The sequence below is a fragment of the Hippichthys cyanospilos genome, chromosome 21, assembly GCF_059441005.1.
Source record: "Hippichthys cyanospilos isolate Australia breed blue-spotted pipefish chromosome 21, RoL_Hcya_1.0, whole genome shotgun sequence".
NCBI lineage: Eukaryota > Metazoa > Chordata > Actinopteri > Syngnathiformes > Syngnathidae > Hippichthys > Hippichthys cyanospilos.
In genome coordinates, this window is record NC_142389.1 from 8,156,737 (window position 1) to 8,181,164 (window position 24,428).

The following is a 24,428-nucleotide window of genomic DNA, read 5'->3' on the forward strand; positions in this document are numbered from 1 at the left end:
CTTAAATACAAAAAAATGAAAATTAATACTTCTGTCATCAGTCAGTATTATTAGCAAATTACACAAATTACATTTTCTCGGTATGTTGTGCCCCCCCCCCCCCCCCCCCCACACACACACACACACACATTCACTTATTACTCTGAGGCCTAACTCAAGGAAAATTTGAAATCTATGATTTTTCTTCCATTCTGTTCTTGGTATGCAGCCATAAGTTGTTGTTTTTTTCAATTAACTATATAGCTAAAGAAAAAAAGTACAATCCTTACAATAATGTGTTTCGCTGTGGACAGTATGTTAAAGAAACACGACTGGATGCGCACACATAGCCACGCCTCACTCAGGTGGTGTGTTGCCCTAGCTATCCAACTGAAGAAATTCTGGCCACGCCCCTATGGACATTAAGTTTATCTCACCTGGGTAAACTCTCAGAGCTACTCATCCAGAAAAAAAGGTTTACTGATTTTTTTGTGTGATCATTCTGACTCAAATGTTTTTGCACTCGTTTACAATTTTAAATGAATATTTCTACAATACTATATAGGGCATATCTTTCATTTCTACATCCTTGTTGTTTTTTTCTTTTTTATCTGTCATCACAAATATGCAGTTATGAATCTTCATTAATTTGCTTCCAGGCTGTGTGAGAACTACCATGCATTCCCACCACAGAAAAGAATGCACCTTGACAGGAGAAGGTTAAATACAGATAAGCCCTTTTATCAAAGTGACCTGATAAAAAGCACACCAACTCTGACTCACATTTAGCAAGTCCAAAAATAAATTCAGGCTTCCCAAGAATGGAAAGAAAAAAAAGATTTGCAGCCTTTACATATTCACCAAAGAAAGCGTCCCAAAATAAAATGGAATAATAAAATTTACCCTCTTGTCAAAAACATCCTTAAGATCTATGCATGTTCCCACCGGGGTCTTGTTTAAATCAGATTAGGAGATTAGGATCATTTATGCAGATTACTTTATAAAGCAGATTTAGCAGAGGAGAAGGATTCTTCTGCAGGACCGTCGCAGTGAACCACCTGCAAGCAATCGTGAGTAGTATTTCAAAGATTATACTCCTGGATGCTTTTGAATCATTTATCTTATGCAGAAACTTTTGTCATGCCTTTTTTTTTTTTTCCTCTTCTAGACAATGCCGGTCATAAACGTGGAGGACCTCACAGATAAGGATAAGGCTCTAATGGAAGTTAACCAACTTAAAACTGAAGTGAAACTTCAAAGGTGGTTGGTAAGTTTTTTTTCTTTCTTTTGATTTCTTTATGGACTAAATGAATGATTCCGGCCAGGCTTTTAATATTCAAGAACATAGCGATTGAAAGAGACAGGCAGGAGGAGCGGATAAAGTGGTGGATCATATGGAATGATATCTGCTCGGTTGTTTCCCTTTAGACATCTAAATGCTGCGAGGAGATCAAGGACTACATTCAGGCCGGAGTGGATGAGGACACTCTTGTCAAAGGCATTTCAGAGGAGAAGAACCCATTTAAGGAGAAAGGTGGCTGTGTCCTTTGCTAGACTGAACATGAAGGGTTCTTCATATCTCCGATTAGCAGTCAAGGACATTTTTTTCTGCCCTCCCAAAACGGATTTGCAGACTGCGAAGACTAGAAGGGCATAAGGAAAAGAAGAATTGATACAACTCTTTAAATTATGTTCCCCAGCTTCCAGCCAAGCCTATCACTGAATCTTTTCAATTTCTCTGGAATTGCGTATCTCTATTTTGCAAAGGTTATATTTCATTCTTCCCTCTCATGTGTAATTGGAATTAAAAATCCAATGTGATGCTGCCACACAGTCACATCATTAAATGTGCTTGTTTATAACTCCACCTGGCTCCATCAATTATTTCTGAATGTTAAAGCCGCATATACTAAACTATAGAAAGAAATAGGACTAGAGAAGTCAAATGTTCTACAATATGCTATAATAATAATAGTTATCCAAAATATATTACTAATAATAATTTCAAAAATAATGCAAATAATCAAACAATCAAACAATATCAAGGAAAAATACAGAGACAAATAATCTCTCTCTCTCTCTCTCTCTCTCTCTCTCTCCACAAAAATTCAACCAAAGTGCTGTACAATTAAATAAAATATATAAATATAAATTTATAACTATACTAGGGGTACAAGAATTGATCCAAACACGTTTAACTTATCACAAATCTCTTGTGTTTTTTTTAATCCTTTTTATTGTCGAATGTATTATAACAAACGTATAATTTGATTTCGTTATAAAACACAATAAAACATATTTTTTTCCAATACATTTAGAGCAATGAATGTGGTATTTCGACATAAATATTAATCAATTGATTAAATGAATAAAACCACTTTTTTCATGTACAACAGCTTCTGGGGATTTATGACAAAAACTACAGCTCACATCCACATTTTTTTTTAAAATCTTTTACTTATATAACTTTTAGCTGAATATAATTTGTGAAATTATTTAAAATATATTTCCTTAACCTTGTTTCTTTTTAAATTACTATTAGATAGGAGCCATATCTTCTTCCTATCTGAGAACATATTTCAATAACATGGATCTTCTGCATTGTTGTTTTATGCATTATATACTCATTTTCTTGTTATTGGAACGACATAAATCTGGGATCGAGTGACGTTAACACCATGATCCTAATCTGCGCATGCGCAACAAAACCAAAACAACAATGGCGATCCGCTGCGGTTCTATGCGTTTAAACGCGCTTGTTAGCACCCGTCCTTTCTACAAATGTTCTTTGTTTGGCGTCCGCTCCTTTGCTGACCACGCGTCGCCTCAAAAGGTCGAAAGCAGCCCCACAGAGACTTCGCTTGACCACGTAATCTACACGCCAGAACACTTTGCATTCAAGGAATCCCTCAAAAAGGTATGACTGCATGCTAATTACAATCGGTGCACTTTTAGCGTTTTTTGAAAAATTGCTGTTTGTGTGGCATTCAATGCCCGAGAGTGTCTCGACGATGTTGGGTCTAACGTTGCTGCAAACTATCTGCAGCCCTTGAAAAGTGGGTGAGAGGTCACTGCAAGTCATTAGTAATAATACGCCAGCAGGTCATAACATTAAGTATATACACCTGCAACATCTGGGTCACTCCACACCTGGAGGGCATTTTCCATCCGTCCCAACAAATTTTAAATAATACACATTCACAATACAAAAACGTGCCATTTAAAAAAAAACAACCTAAAGAAAAAGGCTGCTTGAAAATAGTTTTAAAAATAAACAAAAGGTCTGCAGTACCCCCAAAATTACATATTTTGAATGTCCCACACCCTGCCATGACCTCAATGAATCTCTTATTCTTGCAACTGTGAGAACAATTATTTTAATAAACATAAAATTTCAAATCATAATTTTTATTCATGGAACGTGCGTCCCTCAACATGCTAGCAACCCTGTTACCTTAAACCTTTTGGCATGGTAGAAGAAGAAAGAAATGAATCACATGATATGATGGACTTGACAGTTTTTCAAAAGAATGAGGAGAGCAAGGTTATGTCTTTTATTTTTTTATATTCTTATCAAATTGGTAACCTTAGCTCTCATGCAACACTGTTTTGCATATAATGACAATAAGGCGATGTTTTACAAAAAAAAAAGTTTGTTCTCTTGGTCAGCAGAAACAGCTAGCTAAACATATAGTTTATACTCCTGATAGAAAGCTATCATTAACGCTGATTTGCAACCCTGTAAGAATGATTTTAGTAAATGTTTGGATTAAATCATGTAATACAACGTGTACCATTGCTCTGTAAGATGACCTATATAGTTTATTACCTATTATTGATGAACCTGTTGCAGAAAATTTGAAAAGTGAAGGTTTCCCTTTCTAGAATTTTGAAGCCCACATTTTCTCCAATTCTAGAATGTCCCATTTATATGAGCTCTTTTAAACAAACATTCTGGCCTAACTATAATGGTTAGAGTATTTTTTTAAGGATCAGGCGATTAATTATTTGAAATCCGACTGAATGTAAAAAAAAAAAAAAAAAAAATAGTTGCTAAGAAATCTTTATTGGCAACTCTAAATCCTTCATTTTTCTCACCTGCTGCTTGTAAACCTTTTATTTGTTGGACATCATTAATTTATATAGGTGGGGCAGCCAATGCCTCAAGGTGGCCAGTGCATTTAAGTATAGCAGTGCTTCTCAATTATATTTTGCAAAGCCGGAAAGAGAAGACAGTTCACACTCCCTACCACTCGTGGCGACTATAAATAATTTTTTCATCTATAAAAATTGTATAAATATACCTAAAACTGTATCCTTTTTTTAACATTAATAATAAAGAAATAAAGCACTTTTAACAACTGTCAACTGCTCTTGCACAGTGTTTACACCGGTTACAGCTTAGTCTAAAACAGAAAAAAATAACCAAGTTCATAAAGTGCCTGAAATTAAAAAAAAAAAGATGCCAGTCCTTATTTTATGGCAATTTCACTTCACATGGCAAAAACAAGCCTCCCCCGGCATAGTAATTACATTGTAATGAACTACAATGTCTTTTTCAGCAATGCTCTACCCTTACAGACTGGTTGCAGCAACACTATATATTGCATCACTCCACCTAAGAGGCATCGGTTAATATGCCTTACAGCACGTAGAAAATGGTTTCAAAAGATATGTCTGCATCCAAGTACAAGCTTTGCCATGTTCTCTCATGGCCCCAGCAGTAAACAAAATCATTACACTTTGACCATTGTTTGGACTTTATACTGTATAGGGGTTTTACATTTAGCAGGCAAGGTTGTGTTTGCCCTCATCTTTCCATTGTCTGTTGCTAGTCTCACTCCCCAGATACTCTCTTAAATCGATGCGGTGTACAGCTTCTTAAAATGCATGGCGAGGCAAAAGTGCCTTGTTTGCTTGTTTTTCTTTCAGACAAATGGTTGTGTTGAGGATGTGGGACTGGAATTTGTGAAACAGCCCATCAGATATTGAAGAGAGATACGGACAACATTTCACAACTTTTTTTGTTTTGTAAGACTGGAAAGGTGGGGAAAATATTTGGAGGGATCCTATTGCGTTATTGAGGGTTCTGTTGTTTACATGTGGGTGATAACAAGCCAAGTCCTAACCTTCACACTATTAGTTGTTTGGGTTATACAGCTGTGTTGTATGATTTCAGGAACATACATTTTTTTTCACCAGTATTTTGATTTGTGGTTTTCTTCAAATCAAGCTTCAGGTGAGCAAGCAAGTAGTATTTTAAGAATCTAGTCTTATTTGTTCAATTTATAACAATTTCCTTTTTTATAATGTACATAGTGTAACTTGACAAGCTTCTCACCAGACTTCATTGTAAATTTGGTTTACACTAACAACATGACGCCTTTATTTTCGCAAGATTAAAACTTTTATTGGAAACGGTGAAAAATTAATAAATATGTGAAGCCATTTCTTGGCACAAAAAAGTTGTATTGTACTCTATAGAATTGACTTTCATCACATAGCAATTGACTTTAAAAATATTGTTTTTACATTTTCTTTGAATCTCCTTAAGCATTTTGTAGAAGTTACGATAATAAAATCTCTTTGGAATCTGTCTATTTAAAAAAAAAAAAAAAGACAGACATTTGTAGATGAGGCAGGTAAAACTAACAACAGCCGCCTAATTTAGGGCAGACAGCGGAAATGTTGCGGTAAATGGCGGGAAGTGTACTGTGTGACTAAACCTTCAAAGGATGCCAGGAGGTTGAAAATAAACCAGCACAGGGAATATGGGAAGGATGAAAATGTGAAAGGGAAATGCAGAACAATATGCTGTTAGGGCCGGAAAAGGAACTTGAGGCAGCATGGTTTATTAAAAGAATTCTCTGTAGCATAATGGAGGTTACTAAAAGATGCTCCTCTATATAAATTGAGTCACGGGAAATCCCTCGGTGGGTATTCAAGGTCAGCCAGTGTTTCCACTCTATTGGCACTTGGGTGTTTACAGAGTGTGCAACAAAAACAAACTGTTGATATAATATGGGAATTACAGCGCTTCCATCTTAGGTGTGCCCAAATTTTCAACTCCCATTGCGTTCAACGTCACTTTTTTAGACGTTCTCCATGTTTTTTTTTCCAACAAAATAAACAATAATAATAAAATAAATTAAGAAGGGCTTCAAGTATATATATATATATATATATATATATATATATATATATATATATATTTTTTTTTTTTTTTCAGTACAAATACTTTTTTGAAGAATATTACATTTACAATAGCATAAAATAGCTTATATGAAAAAGAAGTACAAGAATAACTGCAACTAATTATTTTAGAGGTGCAACAATCGATAATCAAATTAAGTGAGGTATTTTGATTACCAAAATTAAACAAAATCTCAGAATTTCAAATAATCTTAGATTTCTTTTGTCCTTTTGCAAAGCAGCTAGATTATCAATGTTTTGAATGAAAAAAAGATAAAAATTAATATAAAATATTAATATAAAAATGCTTGTTTTTTTTTCTTTTTTTTTTAATTTGGGATGCAATACAGTAATCAGTTTTTTGACCAATTTTGTTATTGACTAAACCCGTAAATGAATCATTTAAAAATTTTTGTATGTTTTCTGTGGTCAATAAAAAAAAAGTGTTCTTACATGAAGAGATGGAAATTTCACCATATCACAGATTTATCAACAAAATGAGTACATTTCGATCATTAAAAAAATTGTTAGCTACGGGCTTACAATATTTTACTCAATTCACAGGTGAATTGTTGATTGATGAGTTAAAGAAAATTCACATTACTTCAATTTGATGCTTTAGGAACCATAAATTGAGTTAACCCTTCAGACGCCAGCGTTTTTTTTTTCTTCTCCATATATTCTTATATCACTTCGTACCTCGATAATGGTTATATATATAGGCATACTTTTAAAATGTTACTTGGTGCAATTTTGCTACTTTGGCGCTTAAATGAGGAAATTAAGTCAAAAATTAAATTTTCAGTAATATGCTCTATGCTGCGCTAATAATTCAAACACGTATCCCTGAAATAAAGCATCAAATCCACTTTTTATCTATCTTGCCGGTTGGACAGTTTCCACTTGCTTTCATTTGAAAACATCATTATTGCTCAGCACTAAAGTAACAACAATCACGGCTTGTTGTCGTTGTGATGTTCACAAACTGAGCCTCGATTGGTTGATATATGCGATCCCTGTGCAACTGTGATATGATGCCACTTAAGATGGGTAAAACGGGTGGATTTTGCTTCTTAAATCGATTTCCGGAAATACAATATTAATCAGAATGCCATGTTTTGAAAAGTGGGGACACATGGAACATATTATTGTTAAGTAAATTTTTGATTTGACTTCCCCTTGAATGCTTAGCTCTGCAAAATGTTCATTGTTTTCCAAAGAAAAATGAAAGCCCTAACGCGATGTTCTTGACCCCGCTTTAGCACGCGAGTCTGCTGATGTCCTGGAATGTAACACAAATAGTCCACAATAACCTTTGTGAAAGCATGCAGCATCCCACCCCAAGTATGTTTTGTGCCGTATGTTTCCCCTTTCGGCGCACGGTTGTCCCGCCCTTTCCCTCCTCAGGATCTGAACTTTGAACACGGATGACTTAACCTCGGAATAATGGCAGCGGCTGCTCGTGTTTTACGGTTTGCTCGCACGAGCGGGTTTGTCGAGGTACCCGCTTTTCAAGGTTACGCTTTCACCGGCGAGTGCGGACTTGTCTTAAAGGCTTAATGGAAGAACAATAAAGGAGGGAGTATAGTCCATAATCCTACATAATACGGGTGCTTCATTTATCTCGTGTTATTATTGGTTGAGGCTTATTTGATGATTCCCATCCCCAGTAAATGCCAGTTCTATGTAAGTCATTGCTAATCAGCAAAAGCATACTTTCTTTTGAAAGAACAGTCACTGTTAATGGGACACCTTGGACCATTTGAAATGTTTGCCCTTCAAATTCAGAATTTAACTTAACTTAAAAAAAAGTGTGTAACCCAAACATAAATAATATTTTGGTTTTAATCCAAAAATATGACCTGTTTTTCATCCGTTTTGACTGGGGTTACAACTCACACATATTTTTAATATAGTTGACTATTAGTCAATTATACTGTTAATTGGAATTTTTTTCTCAAAAATCATGGTGTTATTTCCACCACGTTAATGAAAACAATACATTACGTCAAATTGACACTGCAGAAGATGCAATAATTATGATTCATTCGTTATTGGTTTGGTATGTACATTAAAATGTCAAAAAAAAGCTAAAAAATCTTCAATTAGTAAGCAAAATTAATTGACCGTGATTTCAGGACAATGTGGTCATGTTGATGTCACAGAGGTACTCAAATTACTAAAGAATTTGTTTCAGCTGTAATTTGAGTAGATGCGGTTGTTTGCAAAATGTTGTTTTTGGCACCTGAATTGTGTATTCTTTCAATTTGATATCTAAAAGAAAATCAGTTAAAACAATAGAGACATAACGGTAAAATTTCAACCCACTTCTGGTCAGCTTGAGCAGAATGGGTTCTTTGGGTTCCGAGTGCTCACAGAAATAGTCCTGTAGAAACATCACAATAGGTTGGTCATTTCAAAGCACTTCTCCAGCTGCGCACCACTTCCCCATCCCTAAGATGACTCATATTGCTAAAGTTTACCCGCTCAAAAAGAGAATTTGAAAAACCTATTGTCCACCTGCTCTTCGCTCTTTTCGGACTTCGCTTCATGACTCACACAATCTGCCGCTCTGATACGAGATACTCGTAAATTCAGTGTGAATCATTGCGCCACTTTACTACTGAAGAGCGCTTGCTCTCCAGGTTGAAGAACATTATGCAAAATTCTGTGGAACGATTGAATGTATTGTTTTCTCTTCCTTTGTGAGTCAGTTGTTTGACATGATTGTTATACAAGCGAACATGATGCTGTTAGCTTTGACCTTTTTCTTGTTGACCCGTGGATGAGAAAATACACTGTACCACCACCTACCTCCTACTAAAGACCGGGAAAACTTTAGTACAAAAATTGTCTTTGTCCTGACGTTTTTATGAAGCAGGTACGAAGATATGACCGAATTTACTTGATCGATTTCAGCAACATTGTGGACTAGTGGTTAGCGTTTCTGTCAAGTTAGCTAGCATTAGCAAGAGTCCTATCAAAAGAGACTAGATAGAATGATAGAATGATTCTTCTTCTTTTTGTTTATTTTTGGACTGATACCAGTGCAAGTACTCAATTTTGAAGAATGTCTTTATCAATTTTCTGCATCAGAGTTCAAATCAATGAGTCGAGTTGATTTTGAGGATCTGCCAATCTGCCAAGTCCCGATTCTTTACCTCAGCAATGTATTAAGGGCAGAAAACCATTTTCCATTTTTTGTGTGTGTGTGTATGTGTGTGTGTTTAATCCTGCTGTTTACAGCAATATTGACATTTTGCGTATATTACAAATAAATATATTTTGTTATTTTGACAATATCTTCTTTTGGTAATAACTGCACTTTTCTCGCCCTTAAAAAAATCCAAGAAAAAAATCTTCATAACACCAATCTTTTTCACTCGATTCCAATAAACGGAAAATATTTTGATTGAGGTTGATTTTCCATCACGTGATCCGGATAAGGACATCCTTAGTCACCAATACAGATACCAAGTAATAATGCCGCTAGTACTTTTGACGCCCCCCCCATCAGATAATTAAAAAAAAAAAAAGAATGAAGTAGAAAGACCCACCCATACATAGCTTGGACTAAAATAAAATTTAAAAATCCAATTATTGGTACTTGTACTCACGCACCCCTATCAAAACTCATCAATTAAATTACTAATCGGTTAGTTTGAAGTACTTTTTTGCCTCTTTTGTTGCATATTTTGCAAGCGACTGTGCTATCAGTCTAATTTTTCGTAAAATATTTCCACAAGCTTTAGACACCATTGCTAGCTTACAGACACACTAGCCTCTTCACCTTTTGCTTCTTGTGAGGCATCCATTATAATGATGCCAAAATATGGAATTGACGATTAAATTGCAATTCAGCAGCTCTGTCACTGCAGAGTGTTAAAATGAATGAATCGGTAAAGTAAATAAGCTATTTGAACAGCTGCCGACCACTCACCCAAAGTTAGCTGGTTCACAGCTCAATCTCAAGAATCAGCAGTTAGTCACCGATTGTTCAAAGTCATTTGACTTGTTAAAAATGTACCCCCTCAATGCTATTGAGATTCCGCAGAGCTCTTACCACAACATATGGTTTCTGGTCTGGACTACAGAGGCTACGATCCTCATTTGATCTTCAAACATGCATTGTTTTGTTATTGTTGCCAAAGCAATAGCCGTTCTTGGTCATTTTTTCTGAAGACGTTTTGAACATTTAAGTACTCTGTTGAAACATTTTTGTGGACGCCCTTGGCTATGTTCTAGTATGACTGTGCCCAACGTTCAAAATGAAATGAGTGAAGAACTTGATTATAATTATAATAACTCCCATACATGTCATGTTAATAGTCTTCCCTTGTTTTGTTTACCACACATGCGTCTATCTGAATCCTTGCCAACATTTAAGGTTTTTTTTAGCATGTATTTTACCCTTCAGTATACAGGATTGGGATTTAGGCCAAATCACACATCTGCTTTTGGCTTATTATATGTCACGAGCCAAGCCTGTAAAACGTATACACAAGTGGGAATACCCATGGATCCTGTCAATGTATTCATCACCACCAGCGTTATAGATTCACCATGTAATGCATTTTCCCTGGCTGCTCTCTATTCATTGATATGTAATGTATTTTGTGGCGGTCTGCTAGAGATAGATTACATTGAATTTATTTGTGTGCACTGCACACTAGGAAACATGTATGTATGTGATGCCACTGCATGTCATTTTATCTTGGAATGGAGATTCTTTTGGGTTGTAAAAAGCATTAAGATAGCAATTCGGCCTTTTGTGGTAAGGAAAAAGCTTGTACAGTGAAAATATCAAACGCGCTATATTCACGCAAGTATTACTGTTGCCCGTAGATCATTGACCAGGAAATCAACCCATATGTGGATCAGTGGGAAGCGGAGGGAAAGTTCCCAGCCCATAAAATCTTCAAGACCCTCGGAAATGCTGGTTTTCTTGGTGTCAACAAGCCCGTTGGTGAGATGTGCATCTAATTAGTATGTGTGTGTGTGTATGTGAGTGTTTGTCTGTAAAACAAATTACTATATACATATTATATAAAAGATTACATGTTTTGACAAAACGGATATGTTGTTGAGTTTTTGACAAAAATATAAATGTTTGGATTTATACAAAACAACCTCTTTAAGGTTTAGACTTTTATTTCAGAGTAGCCAAAAAGTTCAAATTGTAATAGAAGGATCGAAAATCCTACGCTATGGACTTTTTATTCGACAAGCGAGCTAGCGCGTCTCTATGAAGCTGTCATCAAACAGGTCGGGAGTCTCTCGTCTCCGACGTAATTTCACCAATTAGTTACGTATGTGGATAAAATTACCAATAAATGATATGACCCTCCAGCATGGCGTCGAACTGATATATATATATATATATATATATATATATATATATATATATATATATATATATATATATATATATATATATATATATATATATATATATATATATGTATCAACTCCCCTGTATGTGCAATATGCGGCATAACTGCACATGCACATCCATACATTGAAGCAGATCGTTATGTCATCCTAAAATCGGCGAATAATCCATTAATAATTCATTATCCGTTCTAGGGTGTCTTTCTTTTTTAATCCATCGGTTTTAAAAGCTCCATTAAAAGTTTTGTCGTGACGGTGCTCCTTTGTTCAAAATGAAAGAAATCCCCCGCAATGGGGACAAGAGAAGGTCATTCAAATAAACATTTTTTTTTAAACAAAAGGAGTAAAGTTTTGAAATGCCTTTTAAGTAATCATGTATTCTAATATGTAATTTAAATAAACACATTTTTTTGATCGCTCTTCAATGTCATCACTTATGTCATTTACCTATTATTGATGACTCATCGCTACCTTGATAAATTTGATAAATTATGCTTGTTTATTTTGAATGAATTGTGAATCAAATATAAGGTATAAAAAGAAGATAAAACCATAAGACGAAAAGATGATCACGAATATTAAACTAGCTGAGAGTGATTAGAAGATGCCTCGGTTCATTGTGGTATCACATTAGAAAAAATAATCAACAATTATTAATTTTTAAAAAAGGTATTAAAACTGAACAGACGCCGATCCCTGGATTGTCTACAGCCTGAAATGAATTTAAAAAAAATCTTGATACGGTTTCAGTTTGCCTATGTTGTCTTAGTGACACATTCGAACAACTCTATGAAATTACCCTTGTTCAGACATGTTGGTTGACAAAACGCAAAATCTATTTGAACCAGTCCAGCTGCTTTTCAAATGTAACCTGGAGTTTGTTTTTGTTTGTTGGCATAGAAAATGCCCATCTCATGCGCATAGCTCTGCGATAGCACGGAGACATTTTGTGACATTTAATTCAGTTGGAATGTTTAAAAACAGATAAACAAAAAACGATATAGTAGTAATTAGTGAGAGTGATTACTCATCGGGGCCTCAAGTGACGTGTGTTGTCTGGATCACTTGTCATTTCCATGATGAATGTGCATCATAGCTAACAGTTGAAAAGGAGCCAACATGAATAACACATGTAAATATTTAGTACTTAAAAAAAAAAAAGATAACCATGTAATTTATCAAAATTGGACAAAAAAATCATTTAGCTCTAGTGGAACGTTTCATCGGTCCTTCTATTTTATTTTTTCTATTTGTGACTATTATGCATTCAAATGAGTGTTGCTTAGAAGCGTCGCACGAACTTCCTGCAGCAGCTGTTGGCTAATATCAAAACCAGATGTGCACCAGATGTGTTGCTGATGGAGTCGTGAGTTTCAAAGGATTACTTTTGAATTTTCACACAACTGTCATTCTGCGACAAAAGTGCCCCATGCTTTCACAACACATTGGGCCAGAACTGTTGTGAAAATGTATAGAAGTCAATGAAATAATTTAATAAAGGGAATATTTGATAACTAAATGAATGAAAAATTAGGATTAAATTACCGTATTTTCCGCACTATAAGGCGCACCGAATTATAAGGCGCATCCTCAATTAATGACATATTTTAAAACGTTTTTATTCACAATATAGTAACACTCAAAGTAATAACAATAATAACTCTCAAAAGCATAGTAAGTCAATGTCAATATGAGCAACCTTGTTCAACTGTAAACACACAAAAGAAACAGATAAAGCTTACTTTATCAGTTCATTCCCCATCTACCAATCCGGTCACTACATTGCTTGAGCACATAAATGGATGGAAAATACATATTTTTAACATTACAATTCTTTAACTCGCATTTAACCCAAGCATCAAGATGTCAATGATGACAAAAGTCAGTGGTAAAAGTCCTTCAGACGAAAACCGTAAAATTAACTTTGGGTTCAATTAATTTGGTGGCCCAATTTTTAGTGTCTAATCACTTAATTGCTTATAGGGAGCATATTGTATTTCCATGGTATCAAGGCTTTAATATTAACAGCCATGTTTAGAGTTTCAGCTCTGCAAATGTTTTTTTTTCCCCACCTCTTCAATGGGGAATTAATTTGTTTTGTTCCGCTGTAATCGCATGAATTTGTGGATTTACTTCATAACATAAACGATTCACGCACTTCAGTCTGTCGAAGAAGATTTTACCAGCAGTGTGCAGGTCAGGGAAGAGGGCGTGCGAGGGAATTAAAATGTGCTGAGTATACACACTGTGAGCATTAGTTGACAGGATTAGCGCGTGATGACCTGGGGGACGACTGTGCAAAGACGCAATTTGATTATCAGGTAGCCTTTCCACTGATGCACCAAACAACAAACACATCAAGGTATTTTATGTATTTGTCACGGGAGAAAGGAATTAGATGCGTCGACCTCTTAGCTTGTAAAGAATGTAAACATGCTGATGAGTCAAGGGAAGGCAACCGTAACAATTATATTATAAGCGGCATAGTTATTATAAATGCATTAACATTATTCATTTACGGTATACAGTGGGCCCCCGTGTTACGAGATGAATCCGTTCCGCGGTTGGGCTCGTAAGGCGAATTCGCCATATGGCGGGCAATGCAAACTTATGTTAAATAGCTAATGTGAACCGTTTAGGATTGAAAAACTATGAAAACTACTATTCTGTAAATGTAAAAAATATAGTATAAAATATTGATTGCTGATTTGCAAAGTTAAAGCTGATAATTGTAAATATGTTTCTTTTTAACATAGTGATAATCTGCTTTCACAGAGGACTATACATTATTATTATATATTATATTATTATATATTTATATATTATTATTATTATTATTTTATTATTATAATACATTATTGGATATTTATTTTGATGAATTGATTTTCAAAGGTTCAAAACTATCAATGTGATGATCCATTAGTTGTTGATTGCTCGATTAATCATTACAACATTATAATACATCGTCATTTGTTTTAGTCATGGTTGCATTAAAATACAACATCTTTTATTGTCGAACCCAGATAATATACAGAACCACAGTAGCTGAAATATTTTGAATCTTTTCAGATCTGTCTTAACTGTTACTTTAAGAAACAACACGTGGGTTGGTTGACATGACCTACATTTCACTTGATCATATTTAAACTTTTGAAAGTCTAACTTGAGCAGACATGCCCTGCTGCTTCTTGAAGAAAATCTCTGGGCGCACTGATGTTACATTTTGACATCAATTCGTTTTTACAATGTTTTTTGTTATCGTTAGGCCTTAATCATAATTATAAGCTATAAATGTAATCGGTTTTAATACATTTATAACGTATTTATGTGACAGTATGATTAGATTCGGCAGCCAAACAGGCGCCTGGGTTTGACTTTTGCAGCCGAGATTTGAGTGTGCACGGAAAGTCCGCGTTACCTGTCAAAACACGGGAACAGGAAGTTTTCCTCAGACAGCCGCGTCAAGGGAGAGGACAGTGATGACCCTTGGCGCCCTGCCTGGCTTCCCCTGTCCTGACAGGGAAGAACCCGTCTTTCACACCATGGCAACGGCAAGCCGCTTGACAGATAGGAACTGGCAGCCCAAATTGTTTCCCATCAATTTCGCTCGAGTAGCTCATATGATTCCTGCTTTAGTAATACTCTGACGAATGCATTTCACTGTGTGGTTTTCCCCGCGTGCATTACTAATTCTATGACCTTGCACGTTTGACAGGATTGTGATAGTGACGCATGCAATTGATCGTTTTACTTCCCATTGTGCTGCACTACAGTTAATAAACAAAAATTACTGGATCAAATTTACTCGTTTTGATATAGAGAGTCTGATAGTTGCCGTTCCTACTGATCACTTTTGAACAAACCAGGATGACTCAAATGGGTTTTGAGATCATCACTTCATTTCATTGACCATTAATGGTAAAAACACCTATGTGTAATCGTTTCATTTTGCAATTAAAGAAAAGGATGATAAAATGTTGGTTGGCCTCCTTTCATATTTACGTTTGAACACTAAATTATGTTTACATTACTCTAGCATGTTTATATTGATTTGATAAAAAGACAAAAAATATAAAACTGGAAAATGTAGGCATTTTACAGTATGTTATGTTTTTTGTTTGTTTGGGGAGTGCTTTGACTGGTGTTAAAGTGCCCCATAAATGACAAACTAATGGGAGCTAATGAGAATAGAGTTGGCTGGTTGTTTATTAGCTAAGCCAGCCTACGTGTTGGGATGTGGTTTTAGTTTTGCTTTCGTTCATCCTGTGATATGTTTCTTCTCCTGTTGAACAAAACCTCCAACGCTGATTAATCATAATAAATGTTTATTCTCTGAAGTTAACACCTTAACAGCCCCAGTAAAAAGTTCAGATTTTGTAATCAACCCTTGACCTGTCACAGACTGCTAGGCAGTGAATGAATTATGAATAATATGCATAAAACTGCTGAAAATTGTAAAATAAGTAAAGTATGCCTTTCATTTTTATATTATGACAGGCACAGCTGTTTTAAATGTTTATTTTTTTTCCTCTCGATTTTTATCAGGCTGCAGCCCCTCCCCTGAAGTCCTGTTACCCCCCCAGGGGAGGGGACCTGCAGGCTCACAACCTCTGCTCCAGTTCAACACAAAGGTGTTTGACTGCATTGAGTCAAATAAGGTTCTCCAACACCAAATTAGTCTATGGACGACATTGCCGTAATCGAATAATTGGACGATTTAATTAAAACATATATAATGAGTAAATTAGCTTATTTGGGGGGCCTTTGAACAGAACATTTGAGTATTTTTGAAAAGATATAAGAAAAAAATCTTTTTTTTGAGGGGATTGATGTTTGTTCTTATGTGTTAATTGTTCGAGGAAAGAAAAAACTCATACACAGCTCATACGTCTCAATATCAGAGAATATTCGTATTAAGATTCCCTCTCATGACATCAGAGAATATTAGAACAGCGAAACTACCGCCGAAGTTTAGCAACATCTGCTCAGGAGAAGCATGAGGCTATAGAATTGACATTTGAAATTTGAAGCGTTCTTGTTTGTTTTTCCCTTGCTTGTTTGTTCAACTCGCCAGCCCGCTGTTCGGTTTCAAGCGGGATAAACTTGAGCGCTTCCTTCTGTCCACATGATCCACCGCAGGGTTTCCAGCCTGCACTATCGTGCTCCAGCCGCACCTGTTTCCTCTTAGTTTTGGCTATCCCACTTCCTAGCCCCACAATTCAGTTTGCTTGGCCTACTATCGCTCGTTTGTATGCCTGTTCCCAGTTTTCCCCATTGTCCCATTATTCCTGTATCGCTGACAGTGTTGTTCGTTATTCCATAACTAGTCAGGCGGGTGGTACGTATGCAAGGGTTGCAGAACTGTGCGGTAAAATTTGCCCCCAATTGTTCATTGTCAGTCAGTGCTAATATTCATCATGCGGCGGATGGCTAAAGTGAAATTAGTTTAGTGGCTGATTATATTTACCACCCCAGCATTAGATGATGATGTTCATTTTTGCGCAGGGTGGCAATGTTCTAACTCAAGATGTAGATGAATGTTGTGTTATGAGATAAATACACTCACTAGCCATAATAATAAGTACACACACAAGGACATTTTATACTAAAAAAAATATATATTATTATGCTTTTCCCCCCGATTTTTGCATTAATCCTCTCAACGACAACTTGAATGGAGCGCAATAGAATTTTTTGTGTTGACACCCCAAAAAACCACCGGCTGGCGCAAGCAACCAATTTATGACATTTGCAAGCCTTTCATGACATCAATGATTGGCTTAGCCTGGACTCCCATAAAGCAAACGTCTTCAAAAGTCATAATACTCTTATTATGACATAATAAATATTCAATTTCATAAATATAAAAAATAACGGTATAGTTACTTTTATTATATATATATATATATATATATATATATATATATATATATATATATATATATATATATATATATATATATATATATATATATATATATATATATATATATATATATATATATATATATAGTTGAGTGATTATAAGGCCAGGATAGTGGAAAAAAAACACAGCCACCCAAGGGTTAATCTAATCTCTTTTTATTCCCATTTAATAATTTCTTCGAAAAATCCTCAATCAGACTTTTTTAATTTAGATACATCGCATTATTGTGGCAGCTCAAAAGATGTTGTTTTCTTTGGTCAATCACCAGACACAGGTTGTTCTCAAGTTTAGTTTGGCAAAAGAGCTTTGCTATGGTCACTACATTAGCATTTTTGTTGCTATGTTAGCTGTGGCTGCAGTCGCACCTGAATGCTTTGCATTTATGTGGTAGGCCAAATTTAGGATGCTTCTGTGATAAGAAAGCTATTTCTTATAAAGAATGCCCATCCCTCTGCTTTGATATTCTTTTAAGATAAATTTATTTAATCTTTTCATATTCATTGGCCCGAGAACTCTATCACGCTTCTTCATTTTAATGTCTTCTGCCCTACCTGGTCTATGACTGTTAATATTTAATTGCAGTCAATCAGTTATTTTGATGCCGCTATTTAATACACACAACGGGGAGCCTGATGGATTAAACTGGCCATTTTTTTATTTTTTCCACATGAGACCAAGGTTACATTCTAACAATCCCTCCCCTGTAAAGGTCCCTTAGAAGCAATGTTTTTGTGTAAATACAAGCTCTTCAGTTCATGTGATATGCTTTAAAATTGATGATGAAAGGAGTGGATGTTGATAACTGCTAAAAAGTGGTGTTTTGTTTCACGCAAGTCCATTAAGGACCTGACTTTGATTTTTATGCATGTAAACTAAACTGCAAATAACTATGAGGTATTTTCCTAACGGTGATATTTACTTTTCCTTTGTTGCAACTCGAAATGAATGCTAAATGCTAGTTTGTTGTTTGATTTTGGGTAGAGTACGGAGGCTTGGGTTTGGACTACAGCTACAGCGTGGCAGTTTCCGAGGAGCTGGGTCACATCCGCTGCGGGGGCATCCCCATGGCCATCGGCGTTCAGACTGACATGACCACGCCTGCGCTGGCCAGGTAACAATTGGGTAAACCTCGCGCGTTGAAGGGCTTAAATCCTTTGTCCTCGCCGTCCGCCTACGGCTTACTTTGGCAATCGGGGCTGTATGGAGATGCATATTTAGCCTTGGAGCTAATCTTCCTCCAACGCTGGCCTCTTTTACTGTGATGAAAACAATACTCAGTATGGCAGCTTTGTCTTTTTTTTTTCTTTTTTTAAACCCCTCACAGCGCTGAATTGTAGCAGAAAGATAACAACAGGTAACACCTGTATCACTGAAACTTGGTGAAATTGGAATGTCCTTAGAAGCATCCGTAAAGTATGACATAATCGAACAATAATCCTTATTATTTTTACGGGTTAGGGTTTTTTCTCATTTGAGTCTTTCCTGGAGCTAAGAACATATTTACCCAGTACGGGTAAAATAATTAGTCCCTCCATTTTCTCAAATTTAGCAGTCATCCAATCGCAGTGGTTCTAAAATGTTTAAATCAAATACCACAGAAAAAAAAATTATATTATATTTTAATGCTATCACTTTTGGAAGTACATTGAAACAATCTTCCTGTCTCATTAGCACATAGAAATACACTTGATGGTCCTTGAACTGTTACAAGATTCTAGTACTGGTATTAGGTGTATTTTTTTTTTTTTTTTTTGCAATAGTGGGGATGGTGTTCCCTGGTGGAATTTTGAGTCCAGTTTTGGTTTTGTTTGTTCTACTTCAATTAGCTTACCCCAGACTGTTCTGTGAAGTACTGTACATGTCTTAGCGAAATTTCTCCCTCATGTAGCTTTTTGCTGTTGTTCTTTTGAAGTAGAGTTTTCCGGTGACATGAAATGCGGCACAAAGAAAAAGACAAGAAGCATCTTCTTGAGTTTAATTAGGGCGACTACTCTTGCTCGAAACGAGCTTAAAATAATAAAGAGTATTAAAAAAAAATGCTACTCTAATTGCCTTGTTTTGTTTTGTTTTTTTTCTTGCCTGAAAGTCAAGTTTTGCCGACTCAGTAAACCGAGCTAGTAACTTGTCAATTGTGTGTAATTATTTAGATTTGGTTCAGCTGAGCTCAAGGAGGAGTTTCTCCTTCCAAGCATCCTGGGGGACAAAGTCGCCTGTCTCGGAGTTAGCGAAGTCGGAGCCGGTTCTGATGTGTCAAGTAAGTTTCTGTCCGTCCATCCTCATGTCATACAACAAAACGTATAAAATATTGTTTTTTACGCTGGAACTGACATCGATCCAGACATAAAGACGACGGCGGTGAGAAAGGGGGACGAGTATGTGATCAACGGCGGCAAGATGTGGACCACCAACGGCACCCAGGCGGACTGGATGTGTCTCCTCGCCAACACCGGTGACGGCCCCCCGCACAGAAACAAATCTCTCATTTGTTTGCCCATGAACCTGCCGGGTAGGCAAAGCGCAAAACGGCGCCGCCATCAAAACAAGTTGTCAACGGCGCGCCGCCGATTATCGCCTTTTACGACTTCCCCTCCCCGTTTTAGGAGTGCACGTCGCTCGGAAGATCGACAAGCTTGGCATGCGGTCGTCAGACACGGCCGAAGTATTTTTCGAGGACGTCCGTGTTCCCTGCAAAAACGTCATTGGCCAGGAAGGCATGGGCTTCACCTATCAGATGCTGCAGTTCCAAGAAGAGAGGCTCTGGGCTGTGGCCAATAGTGAGAGAGCGTTCTTCCTCGTTTGTCAGTTGCTGCTAATGTCATCCGTTTCCCACGTACGTTACTGTCAGCGGCCCGTTTTATGATGATTTCCTTTCGCGCCGGCAACCAAAAAGCAAGGAGGTTGAGTTCACTTAAGGTCAAGCCATCAATCCTGTGTAAGGAGGTTTGTTTGCATTTAATTTTGACAAGCGTCAGATAATGTTTTCTGAAGAAGTTGGCCAACGTGAAAGGATACATGCTGGAATTTCATTTGACCATGTGGCGTAGGAGTGCTTTCAAACTGTACTGTGTCATATACTAAGAAGTATTTGTATCTGTGACATTTTGCAACTTTAATGAGCTGAAACTGAGCATGACTATTTTTTGCAACTTTCGCAGTGAGCCAATTTAAAATAATGACGTCTATAGACGTCAATGGCAGTCAACGAGTTAAATCGTATTTGACTTGCTATTTACTCGTGAAACGATATTCAAATCGCTCCCCTCATGTCTTAATTGAACACCTCTAGTCCTGACCACCATGGACATCGTCATCCAAGAGACCATCGACTACACTCGACAGAGGAAGATCTTCAACCAGCCGGTCCTCTACCACCAGGCGGTCCATTTCAGGCTTGCCGAGCTGCAGACGGAGGTGGAGCTGCTTCGTGCTCTTCTTTACCAGGCAACAGGTAAGGTGTGGTTATCTTCCCTATCCTCCTGACACCTACCCTATTGCTTTGTGTCCACTGTGGTGGACATTTGTTTTTGGTCCATAGCTTCTGACTCAAAGTCCTAGTTTGCTAAGTAGGGGACATCTTGGCATTTCCAATGATGTTCATGTGTTTGGGGATGCAATTAACTTTGCTGTCCGGCTGAGACAAAACGGGAACAAGAGTGGACACAAATAAATAGGCTGGGTCTCAGGAGAATATTTCACATAATGAAGACAAAACCTGAATATCTGGCTTTGTGGTGGCTCCAGCACTGTATATCAAAGGCAATGATGTCACCAAGATGGCGTCCATGGCCAAATTAAAGGGGGGGCGTCTGGCCAGGGAGGTGGGTGACAGCTGTCTCCAGTACTGGGGAGGAATGGGCTTCACCAGTGATGTGCTGGTCAGCAGATTCTACAGGTATGTATCATTAATTAAATATTGATGATTTGAACTTTCCTTTATTTAATGTCGAAACTGTGTATGTTGTCTTACAGTAATTGTAAATATATTTTCGGGGAATTGCCAGCCCCGATTATGAGGAAAACCTAAGCCTATTTTGTTATTGTAGTGTTGTTAGTTGTAGAGCTATGTTTTTGGGTGGGGCTGTACTTGGTCAAAGTATCTTTTTGAAAATCACAGAGCATACTGTTGGAACCATGACAATCATTTTCAAGTTTTACATGCTATCGTATACCCTTTAAAAAAAAAAAAAAGAAAAAAAAAAAAAAAACAGCCACGTCTCTAGGTTGCTAAGCAACTGTTATTGCTGGCCGCTAACTTCAGTACAGTCCCCCAAAGTTGGTCTTGAGGCGGTTTATGAGCAGCGTTTTTTTAAGGAAAAATAACAGTAATGGTTCTGATACTTTGAGACTGTACTGACATCTAGTGACACCTGGCATGAACGTAGAGTGAAAAGGGGCGTGGCACGGTACATGGTAAAGAAAAGTAATTCTTTTTTACTGCTTTTTCCTCAGAGATTCCAGGTTAATGTCCATCGGCGGAGGAGCTGATGAGGTCATGCTCGGAATCATCTGCAAATATATGGACATTCTACCCAAGAAGTGATGTTTCACTTGAAAATGTGAATTCCTAGAATCTTTTGACGAGAAGATCACCCAAGTGCCGTTCAGCTCATATATTGATCGTAAAAGTCAATCATTTTGACTGAAGTTCAATGAAAAATATTACATTTAACATGCTGTGTGAATAATCCAGTTTATGTTTTATTAAGGCATACAAGTTGTACTTTGTAAATAATGAATTTGATTCATTACTAGATGTTTTTGCAGAGGTAACTGTCAGTACAGTTAAATAAACATCAGTTTTAATTGAAGGAAAATTGGACAAAAGTTTATTTACTTACAAAGATCATAAATGTATATTTACATTGACAACATGTCACATTTCTGCTGCTTTTTTCCCCGCAGATATTCATGTGTCCATTTCTGTGAGCAAATAAAGTAAATGTCTCTCAGAGGGAATCATATGAGTTGTTCTCAGTGTTATGCAGAAAAAAAAAACCATAAGAACATGCAGTTCTCAATTTGTGAACTTTGGCATTTTTCAACTGTAATCAAGTTATCTTCTATGTTTCTGACTCATCACTTCAGCCCTGTACACATTTAATTTTACAACTTCAGCATTTGGGGGCATAAAATACACAGGATAATAGAACCGTTTGGCTCCATGAATCATCTCGGACCATTTTTAATGGTGTTTTTCTGAGGTGTGTGTTCAAAGTCAGACGAGATGCAGCTGTCACCTCAACTTGATGAACCAGTAGAGTACAAAGAAGACGAAAAAGCAGAAGAGCAGCATGTAGCACAGCAGTTTAGTCTGACTGCCCCTGGACAGCTGTTTGACTCGGCCAATGGTGGCGCCGAGCAGGCCGCCTGTTGAGTCGAAATCTGTGTCCTAGTTGGGGGAATTAACCACAAAAAAAACGTCCTCAATCGAAACTATTCAAAACTCACTAACACTCATTATTTAACATTTATTATTCTGTAAATTTTACAAAAAGAGCTACATTCAGCTGTATAAAAGAGACAAGCTTTTTCAGCAATTTTAAAGCTCCCAGGTTGCTTGTGGTATACTACTCTGCATATTGTAAACAAGAATTATTGTGTATGTTTTTCAACCAGTTATGGAGCTGCCGTGTCTCAAAAGTGAGTTGTGTACACTTTTGTAGGTATCACCCACCGGCTATCGTCTAAAAAATGAAGACAACTCAATAGTCATCACATACCAGTTATCGCTGAACTTTTTTACCCTGATAACGCTAATCTGTGACTTCACTGCAATGTTGTAGCTTTTTTTGGAGCAATCACTTGAAAATGTGAATGGAATTTTAAGCTGTTGAGACTCCATATTAGAAAAACAGAGCTCACAATAGATTTACTTGGTTGTTTAATTTCACATTTGATTGGTGGACAGGCATTTCAAATATCCAAACAATTGCCTATGTTCCATAACACGTCTCCATTAAGTTCTGAATATAATATCTTACGTTTACTTACACATTCGAATAATATTTCAATTAAGTTAATGTTGAGCAGATGTGCTTTTATTTTGAAAGCGATACCATAAACTCACCATCTCATCCAACATTTTATTCTGGTACTTCACTTCCGTTCCAATGTCGATCGATAACTGAAAAGAAACGTGTAATTAAGTTAGCTAGTTAATGTTCGAGACACGGCACGGAACCGTTAAAAGGTACATTTAAACATTCTTACGCTTTTCAAAGCGCTGACTTTGGCTCTCAAACCCTCCTGCAAATGTTCATTTTCCTCTTCGTACACACTGTATCCACTTGCGACATAGTTGCCAGATGCTCCATCACCTAGATAAATTAAGTCATCGTGTTTATTTATTTGGTGTTTATGTAGTTATTATTCACAAATACGTTAAGAAATGGAGATCGACGCGAACCACTAGAAAGCACATCTAATGGAATTAGCATGCTAACTAGCCAACACAAAAATCAGCATGCATTAGCTACATAATCTCTACATGATAGTAGTAATTTCTTACCCAAGCCGGCACGCCTCATGGTGAAACGTTGACGTTAACGCTGTCTATCGGTCCTTGTGTGAGTAATGTATATGAAGAGTCATAAAAAAATTACACATGAATATTGTGAAGTGTTATCACTCTCCCTGTCAATTGCTTCCTGTGCACGTCAGCAGACGCCACGTCATCCCTATTCTACGGATGATGATGAAGACCAAAAAGAGAACAAAATTAGCGAAAGCGATTATCACAAAATTAAATTTTTATGAAGTACTGTAATGTACTAAAAATCAAACGCATATGGAGCGAATTATAGTAAATATACACAAATTGACAAACATTGAACAGATCGACACACGTTATTTTACAAAGTACTATAGCGCAACAAAGTTAAAAACAATTTTAAATCGTGGGTGTTTCTACTCCATTTTATAGGATTAGAATTCTAAATGC

General features: G+C 36.6%; 3 protein-coding genes and 1 long non-coding RNA gene across 4 annotated transcripts in view; 3 read left to right on the plus strand and 1 right to left on the minus strand.

Moving 5' to 3' along the window:
• The first annotated feature begins 979 nt into the window (after window positions 1–979).
• Window positions 980–1,846, plus strand: gngt1 (guanine nucleotide binding protein (G protein), gamma transducing activity polypeptide 1). Its single transcript, XM_088404729.1, has 3 exons — window positions 980–1,049; window positions 1,148–1,246; window positions 1,408–1,846. The coding sequence occupies exons 2-3, from the start codon at window positions 1,151–1,153 to the stop codon at window positions 1,531–1,533; spliced, it is 222 nt and encodes a 73-aa protein (XP_088260855.1). The 5' UTR covers window positions 980–1,049; window positions 1,148–1,150; the 3' UTR covers window positions 1,534–1,846.
• Window positions 1,847–2,659: 813 nt separating this feature from the next.
• On the plus strand, window positions 2,660–22,444 carry LOC148406461 (putative acyl-CoA dehydrogenase 6). The gene is made up of 9 exons (XM_088405623.1): window positions 2,660–2,896; window positions 11,017–11,137; window positions 18,470–18,599; window positions 19,636–19,742; window positions 19,827–19,994; window positions 20,089–20,262; window positions 20,775–20,936; window positions 21,230–21,380; window positions 21,938–22,444. The coding sequence occupies exons 1-9, from the start codon at window positions 2,675–2,677 to the stop codon at window positions 22,026–22,028; spliced, it is 1,326 nt and encodes a 441-aa protein (XP_088261749.1). The 5' UTR covers window positions 2,660–2,674; the 3' UTR covers window positions 22,029–22,444.
• bet1 (Bet1 golgi vesicular membrane trafficking protein) lies at window positions 22,165–24,159 on the minus strand. Its single transcript, XM_088405624.1, has 4 exons — window positions 23,997–24,159; window positions 23,699–23,805; window positions 23,556–23,612; window positions 22,165–22,877 (listed from the first exon to the last, which is right to left on the minus strand). Exons 1-4 carry the CDS (start codon window positions 24,013–24,015, stop codon window positions 22,722–22,724), a joined length of 339 nt encoding a protein of 112 aa, XP_088261750.1. The 5' UTR covers window positions 24,016–24,159; the 3' UTR covers window positions 22,165–22,721.
• Window positions 23,599–24,428, plus strand: part of LOC148406463 (uncharacterized) — a 30,475-nt gene continuing 29,645 nt past the window's right edge. Inside the window, exon 1 of the long non-coding RNA XR_015864066.1 lies at window positions 23,599–23,678. This is a non-coding gene — a long non-coding RNA (uncharacterized LOC148406463). The remainder of the gene's footprint in view (window positions 23,679–24,428) is intronic.